At 43.8% G+C, this 24,505-nt stretch overlaps 1 protein-coding gene across 8 annotated transcripts in view; it reads right to left on the minus strand.

Annotated features, from left to right (window-relative positions):
* The window catches only part of LOC146199630 (E3 SUMO-protein ligase PIAS2-like), a 104,552-nt gene extending 89,290 nt beyond the window's left edge, over nucleotides 1-15,262 (minus strand). For all 8 annotated transcript variants that reach the window (XR_014705106.1, XR_014705107.1, XM_084595154.1 and 5 more), the window contains exon 1: nucleotides 15,123-15,262. Coding sequence is in view for 6 of the 8 variants with exons in the window: in XM_084595154.1 (XP_084451280.1) it covers nucleotides 15,123-15,146 (24 nt within the window). In the remaining 2 variants the exon portion in view is untranslated. The remainder of the gene's footprint in view (nucleotides 1-15,122) is intronic.
* Between the last annotated feature and the right edge of the window lie 9,243 nt (nucleotides 15,263-24,505).

The following is a 24,505-nucleotide window of genomic DNA, read 5'->3' on the forward strand; positions in this document are numbered from 1 at the left end:
CACCGGTAGCAAACGAGTTGTGGTGCGTATGACTTATTAATAATAATAATGTATGTCTCGGATGTGCACAGATTTTGGGATGTGTTGATGTTACAGTAATGATAATTTTAAAAATTTAAAGGATTTAAACAATTAAAAAAAAGTTTTATTATTTGTAGACATTACTGTACACGGGTCACTACGTCACATTCGCCTAGACTGCTGAATAATTTATAATCGAATTTCTTCTCTCACCTGTTTCGGTTTCAAAAACCGAGCGATCGTTGTGACGTCAGTCAAGTCAAGGTCACGCGAGGGTTGAAAATACAGCGATATAATAATTTCCGTGTCATTTGAATTCACTACAAAATAAAGCCAGCCCGCCACAAGAGTAGGAATCACTACACGTGAATGAGCGATTATATCACTGCGTTTTCATGTCGAACATCAAGACATGATTGTGACGTCACAGCCATCTCTCGGCTGCCAAAACCGAAACTGGTCAGCACAGAAAATTCAATTATAAATTATTTAGCGGTCGCGGGCGAAACCTGCGTGCGGATCGATATACAGGAATGACTTCGCATCATTAACAAGAAACATGTAACCAAAATTTGATGTCTATAGTCCTTAAGCGTCGCATTTTTTTTCAAGGTCACGTATTTTTGACGTCAACGCGAAAAAAAAAAAAAAAAAGAAGGCTTAAGCCACGTGACCCTCTCTTCAGAGCTAGAGAGGCAATGTGGTGCTGACATGCAGAGGCGATTTTCAAGAAACATGGCGCAGCACACGGACGTTTTAAGAGCTACCGCTCCCTATGGAGACACCAGGTTTCAACCGGCGTGCAGGTCACCACATGTTAACGCACTGTCTCCGAGACAATGCGCCCCACCCCGAGCACCCCTAACCATGAAGGATTTCTCACGGCTGTGGCTGAAACAGACGCTGCTTTGGTTCGTTTGGTTTCGCGCTAACAGGAGGGTAAGAGTCGAGCAAAGACGCCACGATAACTTCCTCATTTACAGGAATTCGATTTAACGAGTATCTCCGAGACAGTAGTGATCACACAGGCACCAGTTTCGAGGCAGCATCAAACGAGGCTATCTGCGTCCGACGGCGACCAAACGAGGGCACGGCGCCGCTCCAAAACCGGTTTTTTCGTTCCAGCAACTCTTCCTGATACGACGCGTTGAAACGACTCCACGATCAACTCGTACTTTTCCAAGTGGGTCGCACGAACCCAACACTTGAAACACGGGCCCCGAGTTCGTCTCTGGGGCCAAAACCGTCACGCCAGGGTTCCACGCGACCAACGTCCAGTATGTCGGGTCAAACCCGCCCGCGTAGAGTAGGTCGATTCACTCGACCCACTCGGAAAGAAAAAGCACGAAAACGCGGTCGAGTCGGCAACTAGGTCGGCGACGGAAGACTTGGAGAAAAGGGAGAGGAGGGCTGCACCCGTGTACCAGCCTCGCCTCCGAGATCGAACCCGTGGGCGCGCTCCCATCATCTCGCCTCAGCGTTGCGTCGGTTGCGTTTAGCTTTACGCCCAAGTTACTTCTATCCACCATACCCAAGTATTCACCAAGACTATCACGTATAAAGCACAGGATTTCATAAAACGCCTCCTGTAAAAGGGACCAGAGTTTTCCAAAAAAAAAAAAAAAACCTTCAAAATCTAAAATTTGTTTTCGACACTTCTTCAGAGTACAAGAACTCGAAAAAACAAAAATGTATTAAAAAAAAACATTGAGTGGAAACAAATATTTTAGCGAAATTGCAACATTTTAACTTTATTTTCATGATTTGCGCACAAGACTAAAATGTTGCTCCCTGAAAGCTCGAATTTATGGAGAATTCCTGTTTGTGAGTGACAAGATGTTTTTGTGTGCACGGCTTCCATTCACCAGGAACAGCCTTTAACTGGTGTTTATTTGATTGATTACTCCATGTGAACTACCATTTAAAATTTAACTCCTGTTTATTGTGTACTAAACCTTACAGCGCATGTATGCTATCTCGATTTCCTTGTAGTGAGCTTGTACCGAGCCCACATCTGCTCTTTCACTGCCACCAATATAAGCACCACTCGAGACACAACAGAATTTTATTATTTTGCAGTGTGGGTTATGTGCTGTGGGTATGCATAGTGAATATTCTAAATCATGCTGTTTTCTATTTTCTCACCATAGGAGAAAAAAATTGCTGCTTTTTTTCTAATTCAAATGAGACATATAGCATGACCCCACATGCTACAAGAAAAAAAAATACCATAACACCAGCGTAATGTACTTTAGAAAAAATGTTAGTGCTCTGACTGAGCATATCTTTTATGCTTATATTATGCCATTGTACACCCTACTCTTTCTTGACTATAGAAGCATAGTGTAATGTTAAGAGAAGATAACTAAAAAAAAAAAAAAAAAAAGCAGCTGTGGTATTCAAATGTCAGAAACTATCCTTTCAGGTCAACAACAATAAAACTTAAGCAACAAAGCCACTGCTATTGTAATTTCGAAATGTGTTACAATCTATGGAGAGATATTGCTTATATTGCACAAATCCAAAACCCACTACCTCATGATAGCTTCCCCACAATTACATCTATTTCGCACATATCCATAAGAAATTAACCCCACAAGAACATATCCTACAAAAATACTGTACACTAAAAAATATGACAATTACACTGAGTACTATAATGTGTGAGGACAGCTCTTCATGTCGGAACCCACGCCAGGAGAATCGCCTTTGTCTAAATATTTAAAGTTTTTCATTCACTCATTCATTCATGCCGGAAACGCACAAGAGCACCACGACTCAGAAAAAACAGTAAGGCCTCTACAGTTCCTCAACGTTGAGAGCTGCAGCATGTGGATAAAGATGAGTTGTTGCCAATTTTCCTTAACAATGCCTGCAATAACTCCACTGCAGCGACAATTTAGACAAAAGTAAAAGACTAGCAGCATCTGTGCCACAGTTGTGTGCCCTAAATATGCTGCTCCTTCACCAACCCTGCCACATGAAGATGACCCCACAGACCTTGCTACATACTCCAGTCGCATCTTAGAACTTCCATTATAATCTCACAGACGAGACAAAGCATACGTCCTTTTAAATATCTTGGGCTCGTGCAACGTGCTTCCCTTCTTTTGTCTTGTTCACCTCAAGTGCGCACAACGAACATTACAGCATCACTATGGGACGATAAGGGATAGCCTCTGGCAGAAGTCTATATGAGCACTGGGCGACAAAACCCAGAAACCTTCCAAGTTGCCGCAATACATTTAAAGATGCCTGCCACCTGTTCAAAAACGTAAGGCCTGCTGAGAATAAGTTCAATACTAAATGCCCTAGTCGACAGTACTATAAGAGGTGTGACATAAAAATGGTCACTAAATAATAAAGGTCTTCAGTAGCAAGAAACAAGTTGAATAAAAGCATAAAGCAGAGCATACACCTGAGCCAATTTCTTAGCCCTTTTGCAGTATATATGCCTTAAGCAGTCTAAAATCCATTAATTTATTGCTGACAACAAGCAGCCTTTGAAAAATACCACAACATCACAATTTTTCTACTTTCTACATGCCCACGAGTACCAGCCTGGATGGCCAGCATAGCCTCGTCGACCAGACTAGGGACATGGCTCGGGCACACGGCTTCCCGGACTGAGAAGGCTGCCCACCTGAGGTGAATATCAAGCCTGCTCTTATTAGAAGCCTATGTTCCACTCTCTCTATTCCTGACATACAAATCCCTCCTTTTATTCTTTTTTATGCAACTTTCAGTGCTTTTGCCGACCATGCATGCACCTCAGACAAGACAAGACAAATGGCCAAAACATGTAATGATGTTTAAAGCTACACAGACTGACCTAAGAAACCATTCAGAACAGACTTGCAGCAACAGAACATTTGCTTATGGACCTCATGAATGAATACCAAGTTTGACCTAAAGCATCTGCTATTTTGATTTGATAGGTTCAAACATGGAGCCTACCATTTCAATGCACTCAAGCAGCGCCACCAGTTTGGACGTTCAAATCAATGGGCACATTTTGGACGTTCAAATCAATGGGCACATTTCCGATACCTTGTGCATGTTCTTGGCCCTATGCCTGTGCTGATGAATTCCCGAGCAATGGCTAGCAGACCCGCCACAGTGGTTGGAAGCTCGACTGCTGTGCCCGAGAGTGCGGGATCGAATCCCGGCCGCAGCGACCGCTTTTCGATGGAGGCGAAAAGCAAGGCGCATGTGTGCTGTGCAATGTCAGTGCACGTAAACCCCAGGTGATCAAAATTTCCAGGGCCCTCCACTACGGTGTCTCTCATACACAGAGTAGCTTTGGGATGTTAAACCCCATAAACAGACTCAAACCACGGGCCAGTAGTGCCTTCAGGGAGGATAGATGGCAGTAAAGGGTAGCCTTTCCCGTCTTCAGCTTCTTTGGTGCATTGCCTCCTGCCAGTAGCCTGTCATATTTTTGCTTATTAAGCAATGCTGGGGTTTCAATTTTAACAAGTTGGCAATAGGCCCTGTGTGGCCTTCCAATACCCTTGGGAAGTTTTCTAGTGATTCTAAGAATCATTGATGCCCTACAATGCTTCAAGCATGCTTTTATCTGAAATAGGCCTGGAAAGTTTGTCATTGATAAAGAGGCTCGATGGCAAAGTACCTGCTTGTTTTTAAAGCAAGAGTATTAGAAAAACTTGCTTTCTTTTTACAGCTGAACAAGTTTCCTAACAGTTTCTACCAGGCTGATGTGGTAGTTAACGCCAACCTGCGTCACTTGCTGCTCTCGCTTCTCTCCTCACCCTCTTCTCACCGGAGATTCAAAAGCCTGGGAGGATGTGCTATGTCACATGCACAGTTCATTCTTCTACAATCTCCAATCGCTTGTGGGTCATATTAAATACTTTGAAAGATTACGTATACTTGCGCGAAGAAGACTGGACACAAAAAAGGCACATATACGACATGTACGGAGCGCATGTACATGCGCTCCGTACATGTCGTATATGTGCCTCTTTTGTGTCCAGTCTTCTTTGCGCAAGTATATGTAACCTTTCAAAGATGAACCAACTCGCCCAAACAAGAGTATTACTTAATTAAATACTTGCTAAAAAATTTTAAATTATGCTTCACACGTCCCTAGCTTGTGAACATTTTGTTTGTTGTGAGCCCAGTGCAAGAAGCGTTGTACTTCTGCCACCGGTGCACTGCTATCGTTCTTGTGTTTAGCTATAAAGATAATAATAATAATTTGTTCACCGGAAAGGAAAGGCGCAGTATGTCAAACTTGTTCTGTGGACACCTGAACAGTGCCACAAGGGAAGGAAGGAAGAAAGGTTGGAGGGAAAGAAAGAAAGGGGTGTCGTAGTGGAGGGCTCCAGAGTAATTTAGACCACCTGGGGATCTTTAACGTGCTGCTGGCAGTCGGGATCGAACCCAGGTACTCCGGCACAGTAGTTCGGCATCTTACCACTGCACCATCGCGGCAGGGCTAAATTGATAGTAAAACCCCGCGGCAACCAGTTTGGGGCAGTTTTGGAGCAGAATGGAGCAATTGAAGCAGCGCTTCCACCCTTGCACCCGTGTGCTGTTCTACATCAGCACACGGTGCAATGGTAAGAAGCCTACATTATTACTATGCCAAACTGTTCGGCCAATCTGGCCACAGTTCCAGTATCAGTTTTGTCTCGACTAATTTAATAGGCTCCAAGGAGCTAAATCTACACAATTGCTTCCCTTTGCACAACTGAAGGCTTACGTCACCATTAATCAGCAATTGTACACACACCGTGCACTGCCAAAACAAGAGAATTTGTGGGAGCGTACAAAATAAGGAATGGAGACATGCTTCGAGAGATTGCCGAAAGGTGGATCAACCCTCAGCATACACAAGGTGCATTATAACCTTGACCTTATAATAATAATTTTATTAATTTCGTAATTGTATAATATTCCAGAGCAAGATTCATGAAATTTCTGGGTGAACTACATTCTGCTATGGAGTGAGCTGAAGTGCTTTCGCTCTGAAGCTTTTGCCACATAGCCTCAGAAAGTTGTCCCCAAGTATACAACCCTACACTGCACCATCCCTTATAGCCCAGGTGTTACTTCGGGAAGTTAAATGTCACAATTTAATCCCTTGACATCAAAAACACCTTGAGTCAAAACCTTCAATACTAAACAATTTGCAGACTGTTGTACTACAAAGCAGCACAAATGTGGAGGACTCCAAAACAATTTTGACCTTCAAAAGTCGGTATATTCCCCATGGTGCCACTGCTGTACCGGGATACCCCACCCTCTCAACACAACAGTGAAAGGGATAAACTAGAGCTCTCACTCACATCAGTTTGGAGGCTTTAATTTTTGAAAGTGATGACGCAGTTTCTCATTCTCCTTGGTCATAGTTGTTATGCACGGATTGTATAACGTTAGGTATTACATGCCCAACCGTCCCCAAAGACTGACAGGGGCTAACATGAACTTTCTAAAGAGATCAGATGTGAGCTGCCAGCAAGGAAGCAATTAACACCTCCCTCTGCACAGGCACATGCAATGTTTCAAATCCTACGATTGCCATGTTCCTCATTAACACTAGAAGAAAGGCTGTAGGCTGTACATCATTCTAGAGCAAAGAATAAGGTCTGGTTATTGCTGCATTTTTCCTTTTTCCTTTAGCCCTCAGAAGACAACATTTCTCTATTTTTAGGCAGCGGAAATGCAGTCTAAATCAGTTTTTATGCCGCTTTCAAATATGTAATCACTTTCCTGATATATGAGTTCTCATATTATTTCACATTTTCACTCCTTTGTTCATAAAAAGAATAGAGAAGGAACCAATCACCAGAGAAACTATTATTAACGTATGGCTAGATAGGAACTACTTTTTTGATCAAGGCAATATATGTAATTTTACAACTTGAAGTTTGATGTGGGAAAGTTTTTACGGTGGTTTGGTTTGGTTTTCGAGGTACAACGTCCCAAAGCAGCACAGGCTATGAGACGTAGTGAAGGACTCCAGAAATTTCTACCACCTGGGGTTCTTTATTAACATATGGCTAGATAGGAACTACTTTTTTGATCAAAGCAATATATGTCATTTTACAACTTGAAGTTTGATGTGGGAAGTTGTTATAATGGTTTGGTTTTCGGGGTTTAACGTGCCAAAGCGACTCAGGCTATGAGAAAAGCTGTAGTGGAAGAGTCCGGAAATTTCTACTCCCTGGAGTTCTTTAACGTGCACTGACATTGCACTGCACACGGGCGCCTAGCTTTTTCGCCTCCATCGAAAAGCAACTGCCACGGCCGGGATTCGATCCCGCATTGCTGGGCACAGTAGCCAAGCATCCTAACCACTGCACAACCACGGCAGGGCAAAAGTGATTGATGAACCACTTTAGTTACAGTGCACAAAAGATTAGCTAGCAGAAAGTGAGAAATCTGATTTTCTTTAACATTGTATAGCTTCAGGAGCATGCTAAAATAAAAATATTCCTTTATCTGCTCTTGATGTGACAATATTTATCTTGTAAACTAGCAAACAGTCAAAATTTTTTTTTGAGAAAATGAGAAAAAGGATGGCATTTATTCAGCTTGTTGGCACATTATAAGTGGAATGAATGACCTAGGGGGTAAATAGATATGTAGGAGATGGACATCAGACTTCCAAAATGTAATTTTCAAAAACTTCCTTTTCAGCGATTTTCAGTAAGGATACAGCTTTTAACTCGCAAGAAACTGCAAGAAAAAAAAAAAGAAAGAAACCTTTTTGATATTTGTATGAGCTTTCAGGCCACATTTTCAATGCTGCCATCACGTTTCAATGCTGATTTTGACTGGTAGGTACCCAAAAAAATTTTTTTTGCGACCCACGTCGGCTCTGCACATCACGAATATGTTAAGGCAATTCACCATCCTGGTTTTCTAGATCATTTTGAGGAGCGCATTTCTTCATGACTGTGCCATCTATTTTACCCCATTTTGCCCCATTTCATTCCTGGAACCATGCTGCAGGTGAGAACTTCTTGATACATTGATAAATTTTCCGTGACGGTTTCTGTTCGCTCTAGACATGTCTTCAGAACTAAGAATTTGCACCTTGCAGAAAAGAAAATATAATGATGTCTTGTCCTGTAGCATGACAGCTGAAATCATAGGTTGACGAAATTACCCATGAGTCGACTCATTCGGGTTCACTCCCACTCAAGTTCAAGTCATGATCCCAGTTGTAAGTCCGGACACATATTAAGATTAAGATCTCAGTCAAGAGTGGAGTGAGTGCAGACTCAAAGTTCAGAATATGATCCGAGTTGTGTGTCCAAGCTCAGGCTCAGATCGTGATTTGTGGTTTCATGATAACGGCTGACAATTTTTTTCTCCAATTCGGTGACAGCAAAGTGGAAGAAAAATTTATTGCCATTAAAAAGGCCGCTTGAGGGCACAGTGGCTTGGCAACGTAACATTTCTAGGTGACCGGAAGAGAGAAATATGTGGAACGTCTTCCTGCGTGCACTCCCTGACGTATTTTCATTTTTCACACTATGAACATCCCCACCGATACAGAACTTCCGGTGGATAAAGGCCCAGCCAAGCCTCTCCAGACTTTATGCATGCTGACAGCTTATAGTATTAAACCTTGTGTGTGATAAAAAATAAAAATCGCATATGGTGTTTCATTCACATAAAAAATGATCAAAACAAGCCAAAGAACAAAAAGCAAAGCCTCCAACATAAAGATAATTGCCTTGATCAGGACAACTTGGGCTAATGAAATTGCTCAGCTCATTCACTGAGCGTGTCCAAATGACTCGTCAAAATGAGCAAGCAAACCCAGGTGAGTCACGAGATGAGTGAGCTCAAATAAGTCCCGAGCCGAAGCGAGCCGCGAGTCAAGGTGAGCCCAGAGTCGAAGTGAGTTGTGGGTAAAAGTGAGTTGCAACTAGAAATGTGTGGTTGGCTCTAGGTGAGTCACGAGTAGCAATGAGTGAGTGATTTGCGAGTCAAAAATTCGTTTGAATTGAGTTCAGTGAGTGAGTTTGAGTGAAAGCTCGTGATTTCACCGAGGCATGGTTAGAACGCAACAAATGGCCAACCCTTCCGCCTAATTTTATTAACTCTGCAGGATGTTCACAAGGATCAAGGAAGAAGTATACTGTATAAAAAATATTTTGAGATATACCCATGAAATTTTGCAAGAGTAGTCACTATTTCCAATAAGCTCAAAATGTTTTATGCAAATAAAATCAATCATCATCAAAAAACGCATCCCTAAAATACGGTATAAATTACGAAACAATTGTTTCTTTCCACTGACAAACCATGAAATCAGAGGTTCATATAAATCAATACCTGAAATAGTTTCAGGAGGTAGCAACTCTAGCTTTAACAGCTTTCCGTGAAGACCCTGAAGACAATTTCCCGAGTGAACCATCCAGAGAAGAAATAGAATATACATCTATATTGTAGTGTCTACCTTCAACTGTGCCTGTGTGCCCCAGCGGAATGAGTACTATGCTAAACTAATAAATATTTCCAGCCAAATTTGACAGGAACTGGTACGATTCTGCTATTCTACCTTGCAAAATTTGTAGATATTTAAGCAACCGAGGATATCAGAATGCAAGTGACTCTTATCAAAATTAGAGCTATAGTATAAATGTTTTTCCAAGTAATCAACTAGAGCAAAAAACGCCTGTGAAATTTAAAGGTTTGTCAAAGGAGTGCATCTTACTGGGTAAAACATTACATTATGAGCATGAAGCAGATGCAAAACATGCATGCTACAGAATGGAATCACCACACAGTATTCGTAAAAAGCGCCATTGGTGTCATCACAAAGTGTGTGCACAGCGAAGCGGCGAGAGATCTACCAGCAAGAGAGACCCATCGACATATGTCAGTCAGTGTCACCACTTTTATTGGCACAACATAACCTTGCATATGGATAGTGATAATGGTTGTCACTATCACTATGTGATGGTGATTATCAGTTAGATGGGAAAAAAAAAACAGCACAACAGCAGTTCCTCTGGGCTAATGCAGTTACATGCAGATTTTTCAAAAATGCAAGATGATTTGCCTAGACACGACACAAACATGAACGAACCACCACACACAAAAAAAAAAAGGGGGCACCAAAGACAGCTCCATCCAATTCCCGTCCAATCTGAGGCAAAGGTTAAGATGGTATTCGATAAGATGAAGGTGAACAAAATCCTTTACGCCTGGGACGAAACTATGAAACAAAGGTACAAATGTCATACCTCTTCTGGGAGTAGCGACTGACACAGGAACACAGGATCAAAACCATTCAAAATCATATATGTTAATGCCAGAAGCATATTAAATAAACTTGTCAAATTAGAAAGCATAATCATAGAATATGAACCAGACATATATGTAGTCACCGAAACGTGGCTGCATAGGGATATACTCGACACTGAAGTTACTCCTCCTAACTATAAAATAGTAAGAAAGGACCGAAAAGACAAAGGTGGGGGAGTTGCATTAATTATCAAAGGCAACATAGCATTTTCTGTACTTCCAGATGTAAATGAAGTGCTATGGGTCAAGATAAAATTAGATAAACAGTCTTCATCTGGGGTCTTTACAGGGCCCCAAATGCTCCGGTAGACGTTTTCGTAAATCTACGAACATTTGTGGACTCCTACCTGCCTCACGATAGTAGGACGTTATTACTGGGACATTTCAACCAACTCGGCATAGACTAGTGTTCAAAATTACGTGGAACACGAGAAGTGCTTAGTTGTGAGCAGTTACTTGATCTGGCTTTTTGTCATAATTTGGTTCAAGTTGTATCCGATTACACAAGGATATGTCCTACAACATCATCTATATTGGATTTGATTTTTGTTTCTGAACGTATACAAACTTCTCTCTGCGAATGTGAAAAATCTTGGATAGGCTTGTCCGATCATAGGATGGTTTGTTATCCTTAAAGGCATCACCAGATTCCACAAGTACTTTGTCCAAAAAATGTTTCTTTAATTTCCATAACGCTGATGATGCTACTGTGATTGACTGCCTCGATTATTCATATGAAGATTTTGTGCAGCTGTACGACTCTGATGCTAGTACAGACCAACTATGGGAATTCTTTTCGAAATTAGCAGAATGGTGCCTTAATCAATTTGTTCCTAAGAAATTTAAGAGCACCAATAAAAAGAGTCCCTGGATAACTAGAGACATTCTTCATCTCAACGTAAATGTAAGGCTTCCTCACACAACCCAAACCCAGAAAATAAACTATGTATTCACCACATGAGCCAGGATTTAGAGATACTTCTTAAGGAATCAAAAGACAGATTCTATAATGTGATGCTCACGAAATTTCTTCGCAAGTCACCTGGTAAATTTTGGCGCTATATAAATCCGTCAAAGGCTCTGCACCCTGCTGAGACCGAGGAGAACGCCCATAAACGTGCCGAAGATTTTAATTTATATTTTTCATCTGTTTACATATGCGATGACGGTGTACTGCCTCCTTTTAATGCTGAACCTGAAATGCCTCCTATTACTGAGTTACAAATTGATGAGCAAGGTGTTCTAAATCTGCTATTACATATTGACATCAAGAAAAGCCAAGGTGCAGATTGTATCCCTAATGAGTTTTTATATAGGTAAGCTGAATGGGTATCTAAATACTTGACCAAACGTTTTCAGTCTCCTTTTACTAGAGGATGCTTCTCGACTAACTGGAAGCGAGCAAAAGTTATACCAGTCCATAAAAGCGGAAATAATTCTGTTAGCATTTATCACCCGACCTCACTCACTAGTAGTTTCGAAGTTGCTTGAACACATATTTAGACACCTGCTTAACTACCTCGACCAGCATGATACCCTGATTATCACCAGCATGGCTTCCGAAAGGGGCTGTCCACAACTACTCAACCGATAGAAATAGTTCATGACCTCGCAGAAACAATAAATTCACATGGTCAAACAGACATCATATACCTTGACTTTGCGAGAGCATTTGATAAAGTTTCACACCAAAAATTGTTATATAACGTTAATGCGGTCTTTAAAAATCAAACTCGCACAATGGTTTTCCGCGTATATATCCTCTCGTGAACAGTATAATTGTTAGAGGTTGTCAGTCCAACATTCTTCCTGTTGCTTCTGGTGTGCCACAGGGTAGCGTTTGTTTAGGCCCATTACTCTTTCTCAGCTTCATTAATGATTTGCAAAGTAGCATTGATGTTCCAATCAGAGTTTCTGCTGACGACTGCATGATGTACAGTAGCATAAATACGATTGATGATCAGATTAAATTAAATTTAAACCTACAAAGAATAGTCAAATGGTGTAACGACTAGCAGATGGAGTTAAACTTAAAAAAGTCTATGTTCATGTCAGTAACTAGAAAAAAAAATGTTCTTAATTTCAATGATCAAATAAATGGTTACATGCTCGAAAGAATTGATCAGTATAAATACCCAGGCATAACTTTTACATCAGACCTACGATGGAATACCCAAATTTAAAATGTCATTTCCAAAGCTTTTAAAACACTATGGTACCTGCGACACACTATGCACAGTGCTACCCCAAATGTAAAGTTCCTGGCTTGCAGAACTCTAGTCAGACCGATTATCGAATATGCTGAAGTAGTATGGGATCCAAACACAGCAACTAACTGTCACAAGCTAGATAAAATTCAGCAACTCGCTGCAAGGTTTATCTATAATAAATACTGCCGTAACCATTCTTCAACAGACCTCTGCCAACAAGCCCAACTACCAATGATAGAAAGCAGAACCAGGTATGAAAGAAATAATTATCTAAAAATAAATAAATCAGATTACTTCGAGATCAAAACTAATGAGACACCAAGGCATCGTCACAGTAAGTTCATCCCACTGCCGGCTATAAAAAAAAATTGCTTCAAGTTATTTTCCGCGAGCTTGTAAGACTGAAACTCTTCCAGATTCTGCTGTTCGATCTTCATCATTAAGTGAATTTCTATGCCATTTAGAAAATTTCATCTATGGCACTAGCACAGGGCGATGAGGTCATATTGCTGTTGTGTAAGATGGCTGTTCCGATTTCTTTGTGATGCATTTTTGTTTTGTTTGTGTGTGTATTCAGAGATTTTTGATTGACTATTGGTTTTCATTGTGTTCTGTATTGCTGATTTTTTCGTTGGTATTTTCCACTCCTGTTACAGCCCGTTATGGTGGCTGACAGTATTAATAAATAAATTAAATGAATCCCCACCTCTCACCTCAAGAACATGACATGCAATTATGAAAAGGACTCTGATCAGTGTCTGGAACTACATGTTCACGACGTGGCCTCGAGACTGCATAACTTAAAGAAGGGTTTGACGTCAGTGCAGTTTGCTTTCGAAAATGCCTAGGCCTTTCCTAACTTACGAAAGCACTTGTTGTATTGAAGAAATACCCCTTTACCTTCCCCCCCCCCCCCCCTCTTTTTTTTTGTCAGTAAAACATGGTAACCTATAATCAATGCAGACCAACTTCAATTTGCCCTCAGCGTCCTTCCAAACAAAACACCGCAGAAGAGTGAAACTTAAGGTGCTAAAAATTGATAGCACTGTTAAGATGACTCTGATTTGCAAGCCACTAAGCCACAGTTCTTCCCTTGTAGTATTAAAATAGTTACAATATATAGCATTCACATAACCAACCACTTCACCTGCCCTTCAAGACAGGCACCCAGGCACCACAAATAACATGTCCACAATGAAAAAGTGCATAATGCTATGATGGCACTGTGCCATATACTATCAAATGTGACAGCAGACACGAGGTATGTCAAGATTATGTTGCTAAACTCTATAAACTAGCTTCAATAGCACTTGAGAGGTTATGCAGCATGAAAATCTGCACTTAATTCCAGCAAAAATTGCTCACTCAGACTGCCAAGTAGTAATAACGAAGGAATGCCACAGAAACTGGTGTAAATAGGCCTGTGAAAGGAAGGTATACTGAGCTGTAAAAGGAATCCGGGTGTCTAATTTCAAACGCCGCAAGGGTAGTAGTTTTCAAGAATCAAGAAGTTTTTGCAACGCCATTCGGTTGGGAGTCCGAACCACTGTGCACGTCAATATCTATAAACTGCGCAACATTAATATGTATCGCAATTAAAACAATCAGTGTATAATTTTGTGCTCTAGGACTTCGAGTGACGCTGTAGAAGACGCCAAGCTGCGACAGTTGTAATAGTGCCGGAAATTTTCCGTCGTGACGGCTGCGCCAACACTGCGGGAAAATTGTAAAGGACCCTGGCGGGGAACGCGTAAACACGAAAAAGCACCTCGCAAGCAGCCTAGAGTGCATAAGAGAATTCTTGTCCCAGTCGTGTCGCGCCATGTAGTGGGAACACTGGTTCAATTGTTAACCTGACCCAAAACGAGGGGGAACGGCCGAACCTCGCTCCGATCCCAGGAATCGGTTTCGTACGCGGCAAAAATGTCCGAATGGATTGTTCCAGAACGCCGAGATCGTTTTCGTGCTGCGTGGCATGTAAAACTCAAAAGGAAACTCTTCAAACAAGACGCAAACGCGGAAAGGCCCGCACGCCCTGAGAAAGGTCAACAGCGTATGTGGTTCTTCACCACGGCGGCAAAGACGACACCGAACTTATGCTGAAGTGCTGAAACAGTCGTAGGGAGCACATAACGGATGAAGCACAACTGAGCTGGCGGTTTCGTATAACTACGGCATTTAACCACACCACAATACCACGGAATTCACGCTTGCAGAACATAAACATTCGAGCGTCCGTTAGTATTTTTTTCTTTTTTTTTAACTCCTGCTTTGGCGGAATGGCGTCAAGCGTTCAGCCGTAAAGATGCACGACAGAGTCATGAAACATTGCCGCTAGCCGCTGATTCCACAAAATTATTAAGGCGACAACGTCTAGTGAATGCGTGCAAATCGGGAGCCTGTAATCATCAGAAAGCTGACCGCAATGTTTCCGCCGAACCCACAGCTAAGCCTATCGGGCTCCGTTGAGAAACGCTGAAATGTGCCATAGAGTTTCACCGAACACCGAAGACTGATGCCTGTAGAACGATGCGCGAGGTTGATATAAATCGTACAACAAGTGCTGCAGCTGCAAACAATAGAAATAAATGAGCTTACCCTGTACTCTTCCATATCCGACATCTTCCCATCGAATTTAGACACCAAAACAACTCCACTAAAAAAGAGGCAGCGGCATCAGCAGCGCCCCCTTCCCTTCTACGTGCGGGCTACGTCATGAGTGCCCAAAGAAGCACGGTAGTGAGCAGTGGCCACAGTGTAAAGTGCCGCGTGCACAGCGGTCCCAATTTTGTCCGAAATCATAAACCTATGCACAAACATAATAAAAAGCATTTACGAAATTTTTATTGCTACATTTTATACTAGCGAGGAAGGTGTTTAGTATGCACCGTGTGGTATGCACCGTTGAACGCGTTCGTGCCATTCGTGCGTTCGCTTTCCCCACTGTTTGTCCACATTTTAAGGCGAAAGCCTTTAGTGGCTCATATTTTTGTGAACAAAGTGTGCTCTGCTTTTGCGACGGCTGTCGCGTGGCGTTCCTGGCGCGCATTCAAGTGTGGGATTGCAAATGGTAGGAACGCTAGACAAGATGAGACTTCTGGGGGAAAGACGCAGTATCTGTCACACTTTTTCCGATAAGTGTGCGTTCGGATGGTACGCCATGGCTCCTGCCTTGGCTCCTGTCGCGTGGCGTTCCTTGGCGCGCGTTCAATCGTGGGATTGCAGATGGCAGGAACGCTAGACAAGATGAGACTTTTTGTGGACAAAGTGTGCCCCGCTTTTGCGGCGGCTGTCGCATGGCGTTCCTGGCGCGCTTTCAAGTGTGGGATTGCAGATGGTAGGAACGCTAGACAAGATGAGACTTCTGGAGGAAAGGCGCAGTATCTGTCACACTTTTTCCGATAAGTGTGCGTTTGGATGGTACGCTATCGCTCCTGTCGCGTGGCGTTCCTTGGCGCGTGTTAAATCGTGGGATTGTAGATGGCAGGAACGCCAGACAAGATGAGACTTCTCAGGCTTTCGCCTTTATACTTTAGTCGCTAAAGTCTCTCGTAATTTTTCACATAGCCTACGAAGGTTCCAAGTTATGTGAACCGCATTCTGTCGTATAGCACTGATCAATTTCTTTCCTTTCCATGTTCAAGAAATTGATTTCAATCTAATTTCAATATAAAGACAAAATGCTTTGTGCAGTTGTTTCTGAGAGTCCTTAAAGGGCGATTAGGGGGTTAGGGGTTAGGGTTGGTTCATAGGAAGGGAAAGGCGCAGTATCTGTCACACTTGCTCTGTGGACACCTGAACCGCGCCGTAAGGGAAGGGATGAAGGTGGGAGTGAAAGTGGATAGAGAGAAAGGGGGGCCGTAGTGGAGGGCTACGGAGTAATTTCGACCACCTGGGGATCTTTAACGTGCGCTGACATCGCACAGCACACGGACGCCACTTCGTTTCGCCTCCATCGAAACGCAGCCGCCGAGGCCGGGTGTTTTCTTTTTTTAATCATTTTGTGTTTTTGGTTGAATTACATTCCTCGGTATGTCCTGACTCCAACACAAAAAGCCATTTTTCGAAATTTCAATAAGAAGGACTGACGTATTCAATGTAGTGACTAATCCGGGTATGCAGCAGGCGCTCGATGAGTTTACAGAGATGTGAAGTCAGTGCAATTGGACGCAAATTACTAGGAAGTCGAGGGTTTTTGCCAGGTTTAGGGATAGGAAGAATAAGAGAAAGCTTGAGGTTATCCGGTACCGTTCCGGTCTCCCAGTAAGAATTAATGATGTCGAGAAGGGCATCCTGGGCTGCCGAGTCGAGATTGCTAAGCTTCTGCCAACTAACTCGGTCGTGCCCGGGTGTGGCGCGAGCTCGGCCTCTTCCGAGGGCTGCTTGCAGTTCTCCCTTTGAGAATGGGCGATCCAGGTCTGGATCAGGGTTTCCGACTGGGAAAATGGAAACTGCGGCGGCACACGCCGCGGCTGCCTTGGCAGGTGGGATGTCCACATTTACTTCCCCACCCCCCTTGCTTCATCCTTATTCGACCTTGGGCGGGCAACTCACCCCTTCTCTTGCCCTTATGCACTATACTCGGACCAGTCTTCGTAGCCTCAGTCAGCATCGCATGCAGGTGGCCACACCAGACCCACCTTTTACGAGAAGAACCCACCTCACCCGAAGTCAAGAAGTCTTTTTGAATAAGCTCATCGCCCATGCGGCTTACACGCCACGTATTATGGCCCGCTGGCGTCAGTATAAAGAGAAAATGATTACGTGCCCCCACTGTACGACTCTAACCTGCGGCGGCATATCTCATTTACTTTGGGAATGCCCTGCTTTTTCTACTGGACGCCCCGAGATCGAACCCTACCGCCTGAACTACCGTTCCCTTCTAGAAACTGATGCAAACACACAGATGATATTTGCCAAGTATGGCTCGCTTAGTGGCCTGGTTAGAGCAATGTGATTCGAGTGACGACCTAAATAAACAATGAAGATTATGTCTACTCCCCTTTATCCCCATCCATGGCCATGAGCCTTCCCATTCAATAAAGGACATTCAATCAATCAATCAATAAGAAGTATTTTTAAAAAGAAAAAAACAGCAAATCGAAACCTAAACTGCTTTCACGGCCAGAAATGACGTCCCAGTTGAAGAAATGGTGACGTTACACTCAGTATTAAAAAACACTCCTACGTGCGTTTGATGGTGAAAATAAAGTATGGAAATCATGACGCACTGCATAAAATGTCTGAGGTAGTTCAAAATATAAGCCTCACAATTTCATAATCATTCGGGAGGTGGACAGTAACGCCGGTATACTGTTTGTGACGTCACAAACTCAGTGTTGCCGGCAGAAATAGTCTCAACGTAAGCCATGAAAACAGCATATTTTAAAGTCATGTTGCGCGTGAATGGATTATCGTACGGCGCACAAATTTTGTAGAGTGCATAAGGACGGAGAGGAGAACCTACAGTAAAATTTTAGCTGAATATTCCAATGTCAAAAAACCTCCGGAGTTCCCCTTAAAGGTCAACTCCGGTGGTTTTTCCATCATTTTCTGTTTTTCATTGAATTACATTCCTCGCCACGTCCTGACTCCAACACAAAAAAACGTTTTTCGAAATTCGAATCAGAAGTATTTTTAAAAAAGAAAAACAGCAAATCGAAACCGAAACTGCTTTCACGGCCAGAAACGACGTCCCAGGTGACGTAATGGTGACGTCACACTCAGTATTAGAAAAACACTTGTACGTGCATTGGATGGTGAAAATAACGTATGGAAATCATGAAGCATTGCATAAAATGTCTGAGTTAGTTCAATATAAGCCTCACAATTTCATAATCATGCGGGAAGTGGACAGCAACGCGGGTATACTCTTTGTGACGTCACAAACTCAGTGTTGCCAGTAGAAATAGTCTCAACGTAAGCCATGAAAACAGCATATTTTAAAGTCGTGTTGCGCGCGAACGGATTATCGTACGGCGTCCAAATTTTGTTGAATGCGCCAGGACGGAGAGGAGAATATACAGTAAAATTTTTATTAGAATATTCGAATGTCAAAAAAAAAACCCGGTGTTGCCCTTTAACCATCATTAACATAGAGCATAACAAGATAATTGATGATAATTGGGGTAGCTAGCCTTTAACTACGACGCTGGAAGAACGCCTCATATCGGACTCCTTATATGCTAATCACATAAAAATCATGGTCACCACAGCACGAGCCGCGATACAGCGATTCGCTCCTGCGCTCCATCAATGCATACGCGCTGGTTGGTCCTCTACTGGTCGCCATCTGGCGCGCCAACACCTTTCACTGCAATGAGGGAGCTTGCAACAATATACCCACTCGATTATCAGCAATGACTCGTAGCGCCACCTTATGCCTATCGGAGAAGTGAATTACCACTATAACCCCCACTAGTGGACAATCAGTCTTGCGATGGGCGCGAGATGGCTTTACCAGTACCGCTACTGTGAAAGTTTTCTTTTAGTGCATGGTTTTAAGGGTTTTAAAAGATAGCTTATATACAGCTCGTTCGGCTGAAATGCCGTCGGCATCTTGTGTTGTAGTCGTAATTGTCGGCACCGCGTGTCGGAAATAATCAGAGGTTGCGCAAAGAACTGTATCATGGTAATTTGTGGTTCCAGTGATTGATGGTTGTTTAGTGTGTGATAGGCGATAGAGAGTAAATGAATCATTATAACCGATTGATAAATTAAAGGAATGAAAAATTGGGAAAAGAGGTCCAAAGGTGTTGAAATGCTCAGAATGAAAAGCCAGTGCTTGATGATGCCATTTAAAACTTGATTGTAACTGATGAACTGATTGAAATTGAAAAAATAAATGGAAAAAAAACGAGGCTTCAAAGGTGTGAAATAGCTGAGAATATAAAGACAATGATTAGTATGCTAATTAAGAAAATGTAGTGTTTGCAATTAATCTAATAATGAATTGAAATAAATTAAATAGGAAAAATTGGAAAAAGCAGTACATAGGCGTCAGAATGCTCCGAATTAAAAGCCAGTGCTTGATGATGGTAATAGGAACATTTAGGGCGCACATTGATCAATTGATTGAAATCATTGAAAATTGTAAAAAGGGGCTCGAAGGCGTCAAATGCTCGGAATGAAAATCCAATGCTTGGTGGTGATAACTAAGTATATTTAGAGCGTGTAATTGACCAATTGATAACTCAAACAATTAAAATGAAAAAGTGGAAAAAGGGCGAATCAAGGGTGTCAAAATGCTCAGAATGAAAGCCCAATGCTTGATAATGCTGATTAATGTATTTTAAAATGTCCAATCGAAAAATCAATTGAATAGTTGAAAAAATGAAACATTGAATAAAGTAGGGTACAAAGGTGTCAAAATGTTCAGAATGAAAAGGCAATCTGTGCTGATACTAATGTATAAAAATTTTCAGCATAAAAAATGAAAATGAATGAATGAAAACTTTATTTCCACCGAAAAGGAGCCCTTCAACTCCTGCTCCCGGGCCGGTATTACAGAACTGCGTTCAGTTCGGAACGCTCTGTGATTGGTTGGAAGCACTTTCGCTGAACTGAACGTTTTTACGTCATGGCAGGTTCTGAGAGGCTTCGAGCGGAAGTGCTTCCAACCAATCACAGAGCGTTTCGAAAAAACGCCAGTTGAACGCCGTTCTGTAATACCACCCCCTGCACGCAGGTGCCGCAATCTTCACGGCCTCAGCCGCCAGGCGGGTCGCGTGCCACTGAACGCCGCAATTTTTAAGGCGAAAGCCTTTAATGGCTCATATCGTGGACAAACTGCGTCCTGCTTTCGCATGGCGTTCCTTGGCACGCGTTCAAGTGTGGGATTGCAGATGGCAGGAACGCAGGACAAGATGAGACTTCTGTAGAAAAGGCGCAGTATCTGTCACATTTTCTCCAAGTGTGCGTTTGGATGGTACGCCATCGCTTCTATTGCGTGGCGTTTCTTGGTGCGCGTTCAAGTGTGGGATTGCAGATGGCAGGAACCCTAGACAAGATGAGACTTCTCAGGCTTTCGCCTTTCACTACTTTAGTCGCTGAAGTCCCTCGTAATTTTTACATTCTGAATTTCTTTCTCCCCGGTCTGTGTTAAGAAAACCCAGACCAGGCAGAGGTATAGTTACTGGCTTGTAATCGCCTCCAGATGCGTGCACATTGTTAGTGAGATACCGATATAGGGGGGGGGGTAGACTTTTCGATCTAGTTTGTAAGATTCAGTGATCTCATTGCATGTAATAGCGCTATCTTTTATTCCCTATATAGCTTGCATTCGGGCTGTTATACCGCTGCCCAGTTGTAGAGATCTCGGGCCAGCAGATGCACAGCTTCGTTTCCAGGGGTTCGTGTGCTTGTATCCATATGATGGATATGGTTATAGTAATGGGATTTGTGAGAATAATCTTTCTGGCCTTCTCTGAGATCCGTCCTTTTGCAAAATTCCAGACAGTCGTTTTGTTGTACGGGTGCGTGTTGAGGCCGCAATTTTAGGTGCACCGTCTCCATTTACTACTGCCGATCGAGATGGCTGCTCAGTGTCGTCCGCATGATATGCGTCTACATGTAAGCAACTGCCTCGATTGCTTCGTGTTCATTCTTTTAGCGATGGCTTTGGCTCTGTGTTCTCTGCGTTCTTTGTTGTAGTCTGGGTGCATGTTTCGAGGTAAGGGTGGTACCAGCATGCATGTGTTCCTTTATGTTAGGTGGGATAGACGTTTTCGTCTGTGGGCCTCTGTCTGATTGTAGTCTGACCATGTCTAGGATGGTTCTGCCTGTCTCCGTCTGACTTGTAGTCTTTCCAGTTGAGCGATTCTGATTGTTTCAGTGAGCTCTTGCCATGTATTATAAATTCCAATTTTTCTCTAGCTTATCTGTTGACGTGGAGATAGGGAGGCCTAATGCGCGTTTGGCTCATTTTGGAATTATGACGCCGAATCTTCCACGTTCTGCGCCTTTTTGAGATTGAGAAAAGGTGTAGCATAACATATGCGACTGATGATGTAGGCCTGTGTCATTTTGAGTAGACTGCGCTCCTTGAGACCGTGTCCTCTAAGCGCTACATACTCTTCTGAATATGCTCGTAACTTGGGCTGTGCAGTTCTCTTTTTGATGGCGTTTGTGTTCTGCCCTCTTGCTTGGAGGACCATTCCTAAGATTCTATAATTTCTGCTACTTGTGGGACCGGGTAGTTTTCGACACTTATCCTTATGTGTGCTTTATTTTTCTTATTTTTGGGGTTGTAGATGAAAATTTGGAGGACGCTTAAGCTTCGCCTTCAAGAGTGGAACGCGATAGCGTTATTGCACCTCGTTCGCACCGCCCACTCATTCGCTCGGTATGCTCTTGAGTCACACAAAGACATAGTTTTCATACTCAACACTTCTAAGTGTACTGTACAACTTTTTTCTAATTATTTGTTCAAACAAGTGCTTCTCACAATCTACATTATCGCACTGTGTTGTGCACACTACAACGTTTCTTGCTCCCGTGTTCCTTTAGCGTTCACACGCACTGAGTATGTCGGTCAGTCAGCACACACATACCCACACACCAAACTGGCATTTTCATTCATCGTAGTGTAAGTCATTTTGGACTCCTTCAAATCGCTCTTCTGGCATGACACACCTGGATGAATGTCGTTCGTTGTCTTCAAGAGCACTGTCATCACGCTATGATTGCTGTAGTGTGAACAGCACCGGTATCAGCATCATCCGCATTGGCATCCCTTCTGAATTCGTCAATTGGTGCCTCCTGGGCATCCTCGCACCGGTACCCGCGCGGCCCGAAGGGGAGAAGCGGGTGAGCGAAGATAGTGATCTAAAGAAAGGAAAGACGCTTGATTCTACAACCCGTGAGGGTGCACGGCGAAGCGTCAGGGGCGAGTGGCGCGCCACGTGTCGGGGCAGCGCCGCACATTGCGAGGAGGAGTTCTTCTGTGTTTGCCGCAAGATGGCTCTGCATGTGCGCAGAGCGCAGAAGAAATGTAGCGGAAACGTACTTCGCTACTCGTGTAACTGCGACTTCTAAGTAACATGCTCATAATTACCGATATACACCGCAGTATAACGTTCTACGGCACGTTTCTAAGGCACCACACCATTCACTAGAAGCGCTTTTGTACCGCTTTCAAGCATCGAACTCGTGGCTGAGTGGTGGTGGCCGGTGGCCATAACCGGCGTGTTCGGACGCAGGATCATGGGCTCCACCGGAGCAGCGATAGCGGCCCAGGCTGGCCGCGGTAACAGGCCCGATGTAAGTGAAGATAGTGAATATCAGATTGTTTTGCCGCAGCTGCCCACAGGACGTGTTGCTTTAAACACGGTTTTTTTGCATGGTGACGTTCGAGCTAGGCCCTACTGCGTAGAAGACTTTCGAGATGCACTCGCCGAGACCGACGCGCTCGCCGAGGTTGTAGCCTTGGGGGCGTATCAAGTTAATCACGGGTGGGCTGTCACCTTCAAGACTGCTGAAGCCATGAAGCGTATTGTGGCTATGAAAGAGCTGAAAGTGAAGGGACTACGGTGTGTTATTATCGACCCTCAAGACCAGCAAGTCCGACTCAGACTACATTGGATGATACACGGTGTCGCAGATGAGGACATTCGCGCGGCTTTCGCCGCATTCGGGAAGGTGACGGAGGTCACTCGAGAACGGTGGCGCGTCCAGGGCGTCAGCGAGAAAGGCTCGACAACGAGGTCAGTACTTCTCAAGTTGAAGGCCGGGATGAAGGCGGGCGACCTGCCCCATCAAATAAGTGTAGCAGGTGAGCTGGCCCTCGTCGTCGTTCCCGGAAGGCCTATGTAGTGCCTACGTTGCCATGGTTGTGGCCATGTACGGCGCGAGTGCAAAGTACCGCGTTGTTCTCGCTGCAGACGCTTTGGACACACGAAAGTTGATTGTGTCCGCACCCACGCTGCGGCAACAGTGCCCGTTCTCAGAAAGGAGACACCTGAAGATGTAATGGATGTTGTCGAGGCCGAGGAAGCAGGCGAAAACGTGGGAACCTCTGCGGCATCCGTCAACGTGGAAGCACCGACCATCACCGGCAAAGAGGCGGGTGATGACACAGGCAAAAAACAAGAGTCGGCAACCTGGGTGCCAGCGGCGTCTGCGAACGAGAACGCACCCCTTCAAGACGCAGGTTCTTTGGAGCCTGCAACGAAGGTGACCATTGTTACTGGAAACGGCGTTCGGTCAACGAGCGCCGGCAGCGCACCTAAACGCCCGCATACAAAGGCAGGAGACGGGAGCGAACAGCACCTATGAAAGCGACCCTGAACCGGCGACCTCCTTTCAAGTCACGGCCCAACATCGCGGCGGACAGGAGGGCCGAGGAAAAGCCACCCTCGCAGCAAGTCGAGCCCGTAAAAGATGATGGAGGTGGGCATTCTGGAAACGTCTAGCGCCATGCTAGACGTGAAAGGTAGCGTCATGCTCCCGGCCTCCTTCTTGCATGATTATGGCGATGGATCAGTGTCTGAACGTTGCAACGCTCAACGTCCTAGGGTTGGCTGGTAGAATGAAGCAAAGCCAAGTACTTCGCCTTTTAACAGAGCAAAACATAGACGTGCTAGCAGTACAGGAAACTAAAGTGGAGGGAGAGGAGGAGACAGGGAGCGTGGCGCAGCGTTTCACGTCGCGGTACGAAGTGGCTGTTAGTCACGCAGTGGGCACGTCGGCTGGGTGCCTTCTTCTTGTCAAACGGTTGCCAGGACTTATAGTGCAGGCCGTGATTTCGTCTACGTGCGGAAGGTTGATTGTTTGTGACCTGGTTTTGCATAACAGTGAATGGCGCATTCTCTGCGTTTATGCACCAAATGCAGCTGAAGACAGGCTCATTTTCTTTAAAAACATCGAACGATACTTAGATTCAACAAGGCAGCTGATAATTATGGGTCACTTCAACTGTGTTTTAAGCGCCCGAGACAAAACCTCTAACCGCCCCTTTAAATATGCAAACACCGATTGTTTGT

The sequence above is a fragment of the Amblyomma maculatum genome, chromosome 2 (genome assembly GCF_055883805.1).
Source record: "Amblyomma maculatum isolate TAMU_Amacu chromosome 2, ASM5588380v1, whole genome shotgun sequence".
NCBI lineage: Eukaryota > Metazoa > Arthropoda > Arachnida > Ixodida > Ixodidae > Amblyomma > Amblyomma maculatum.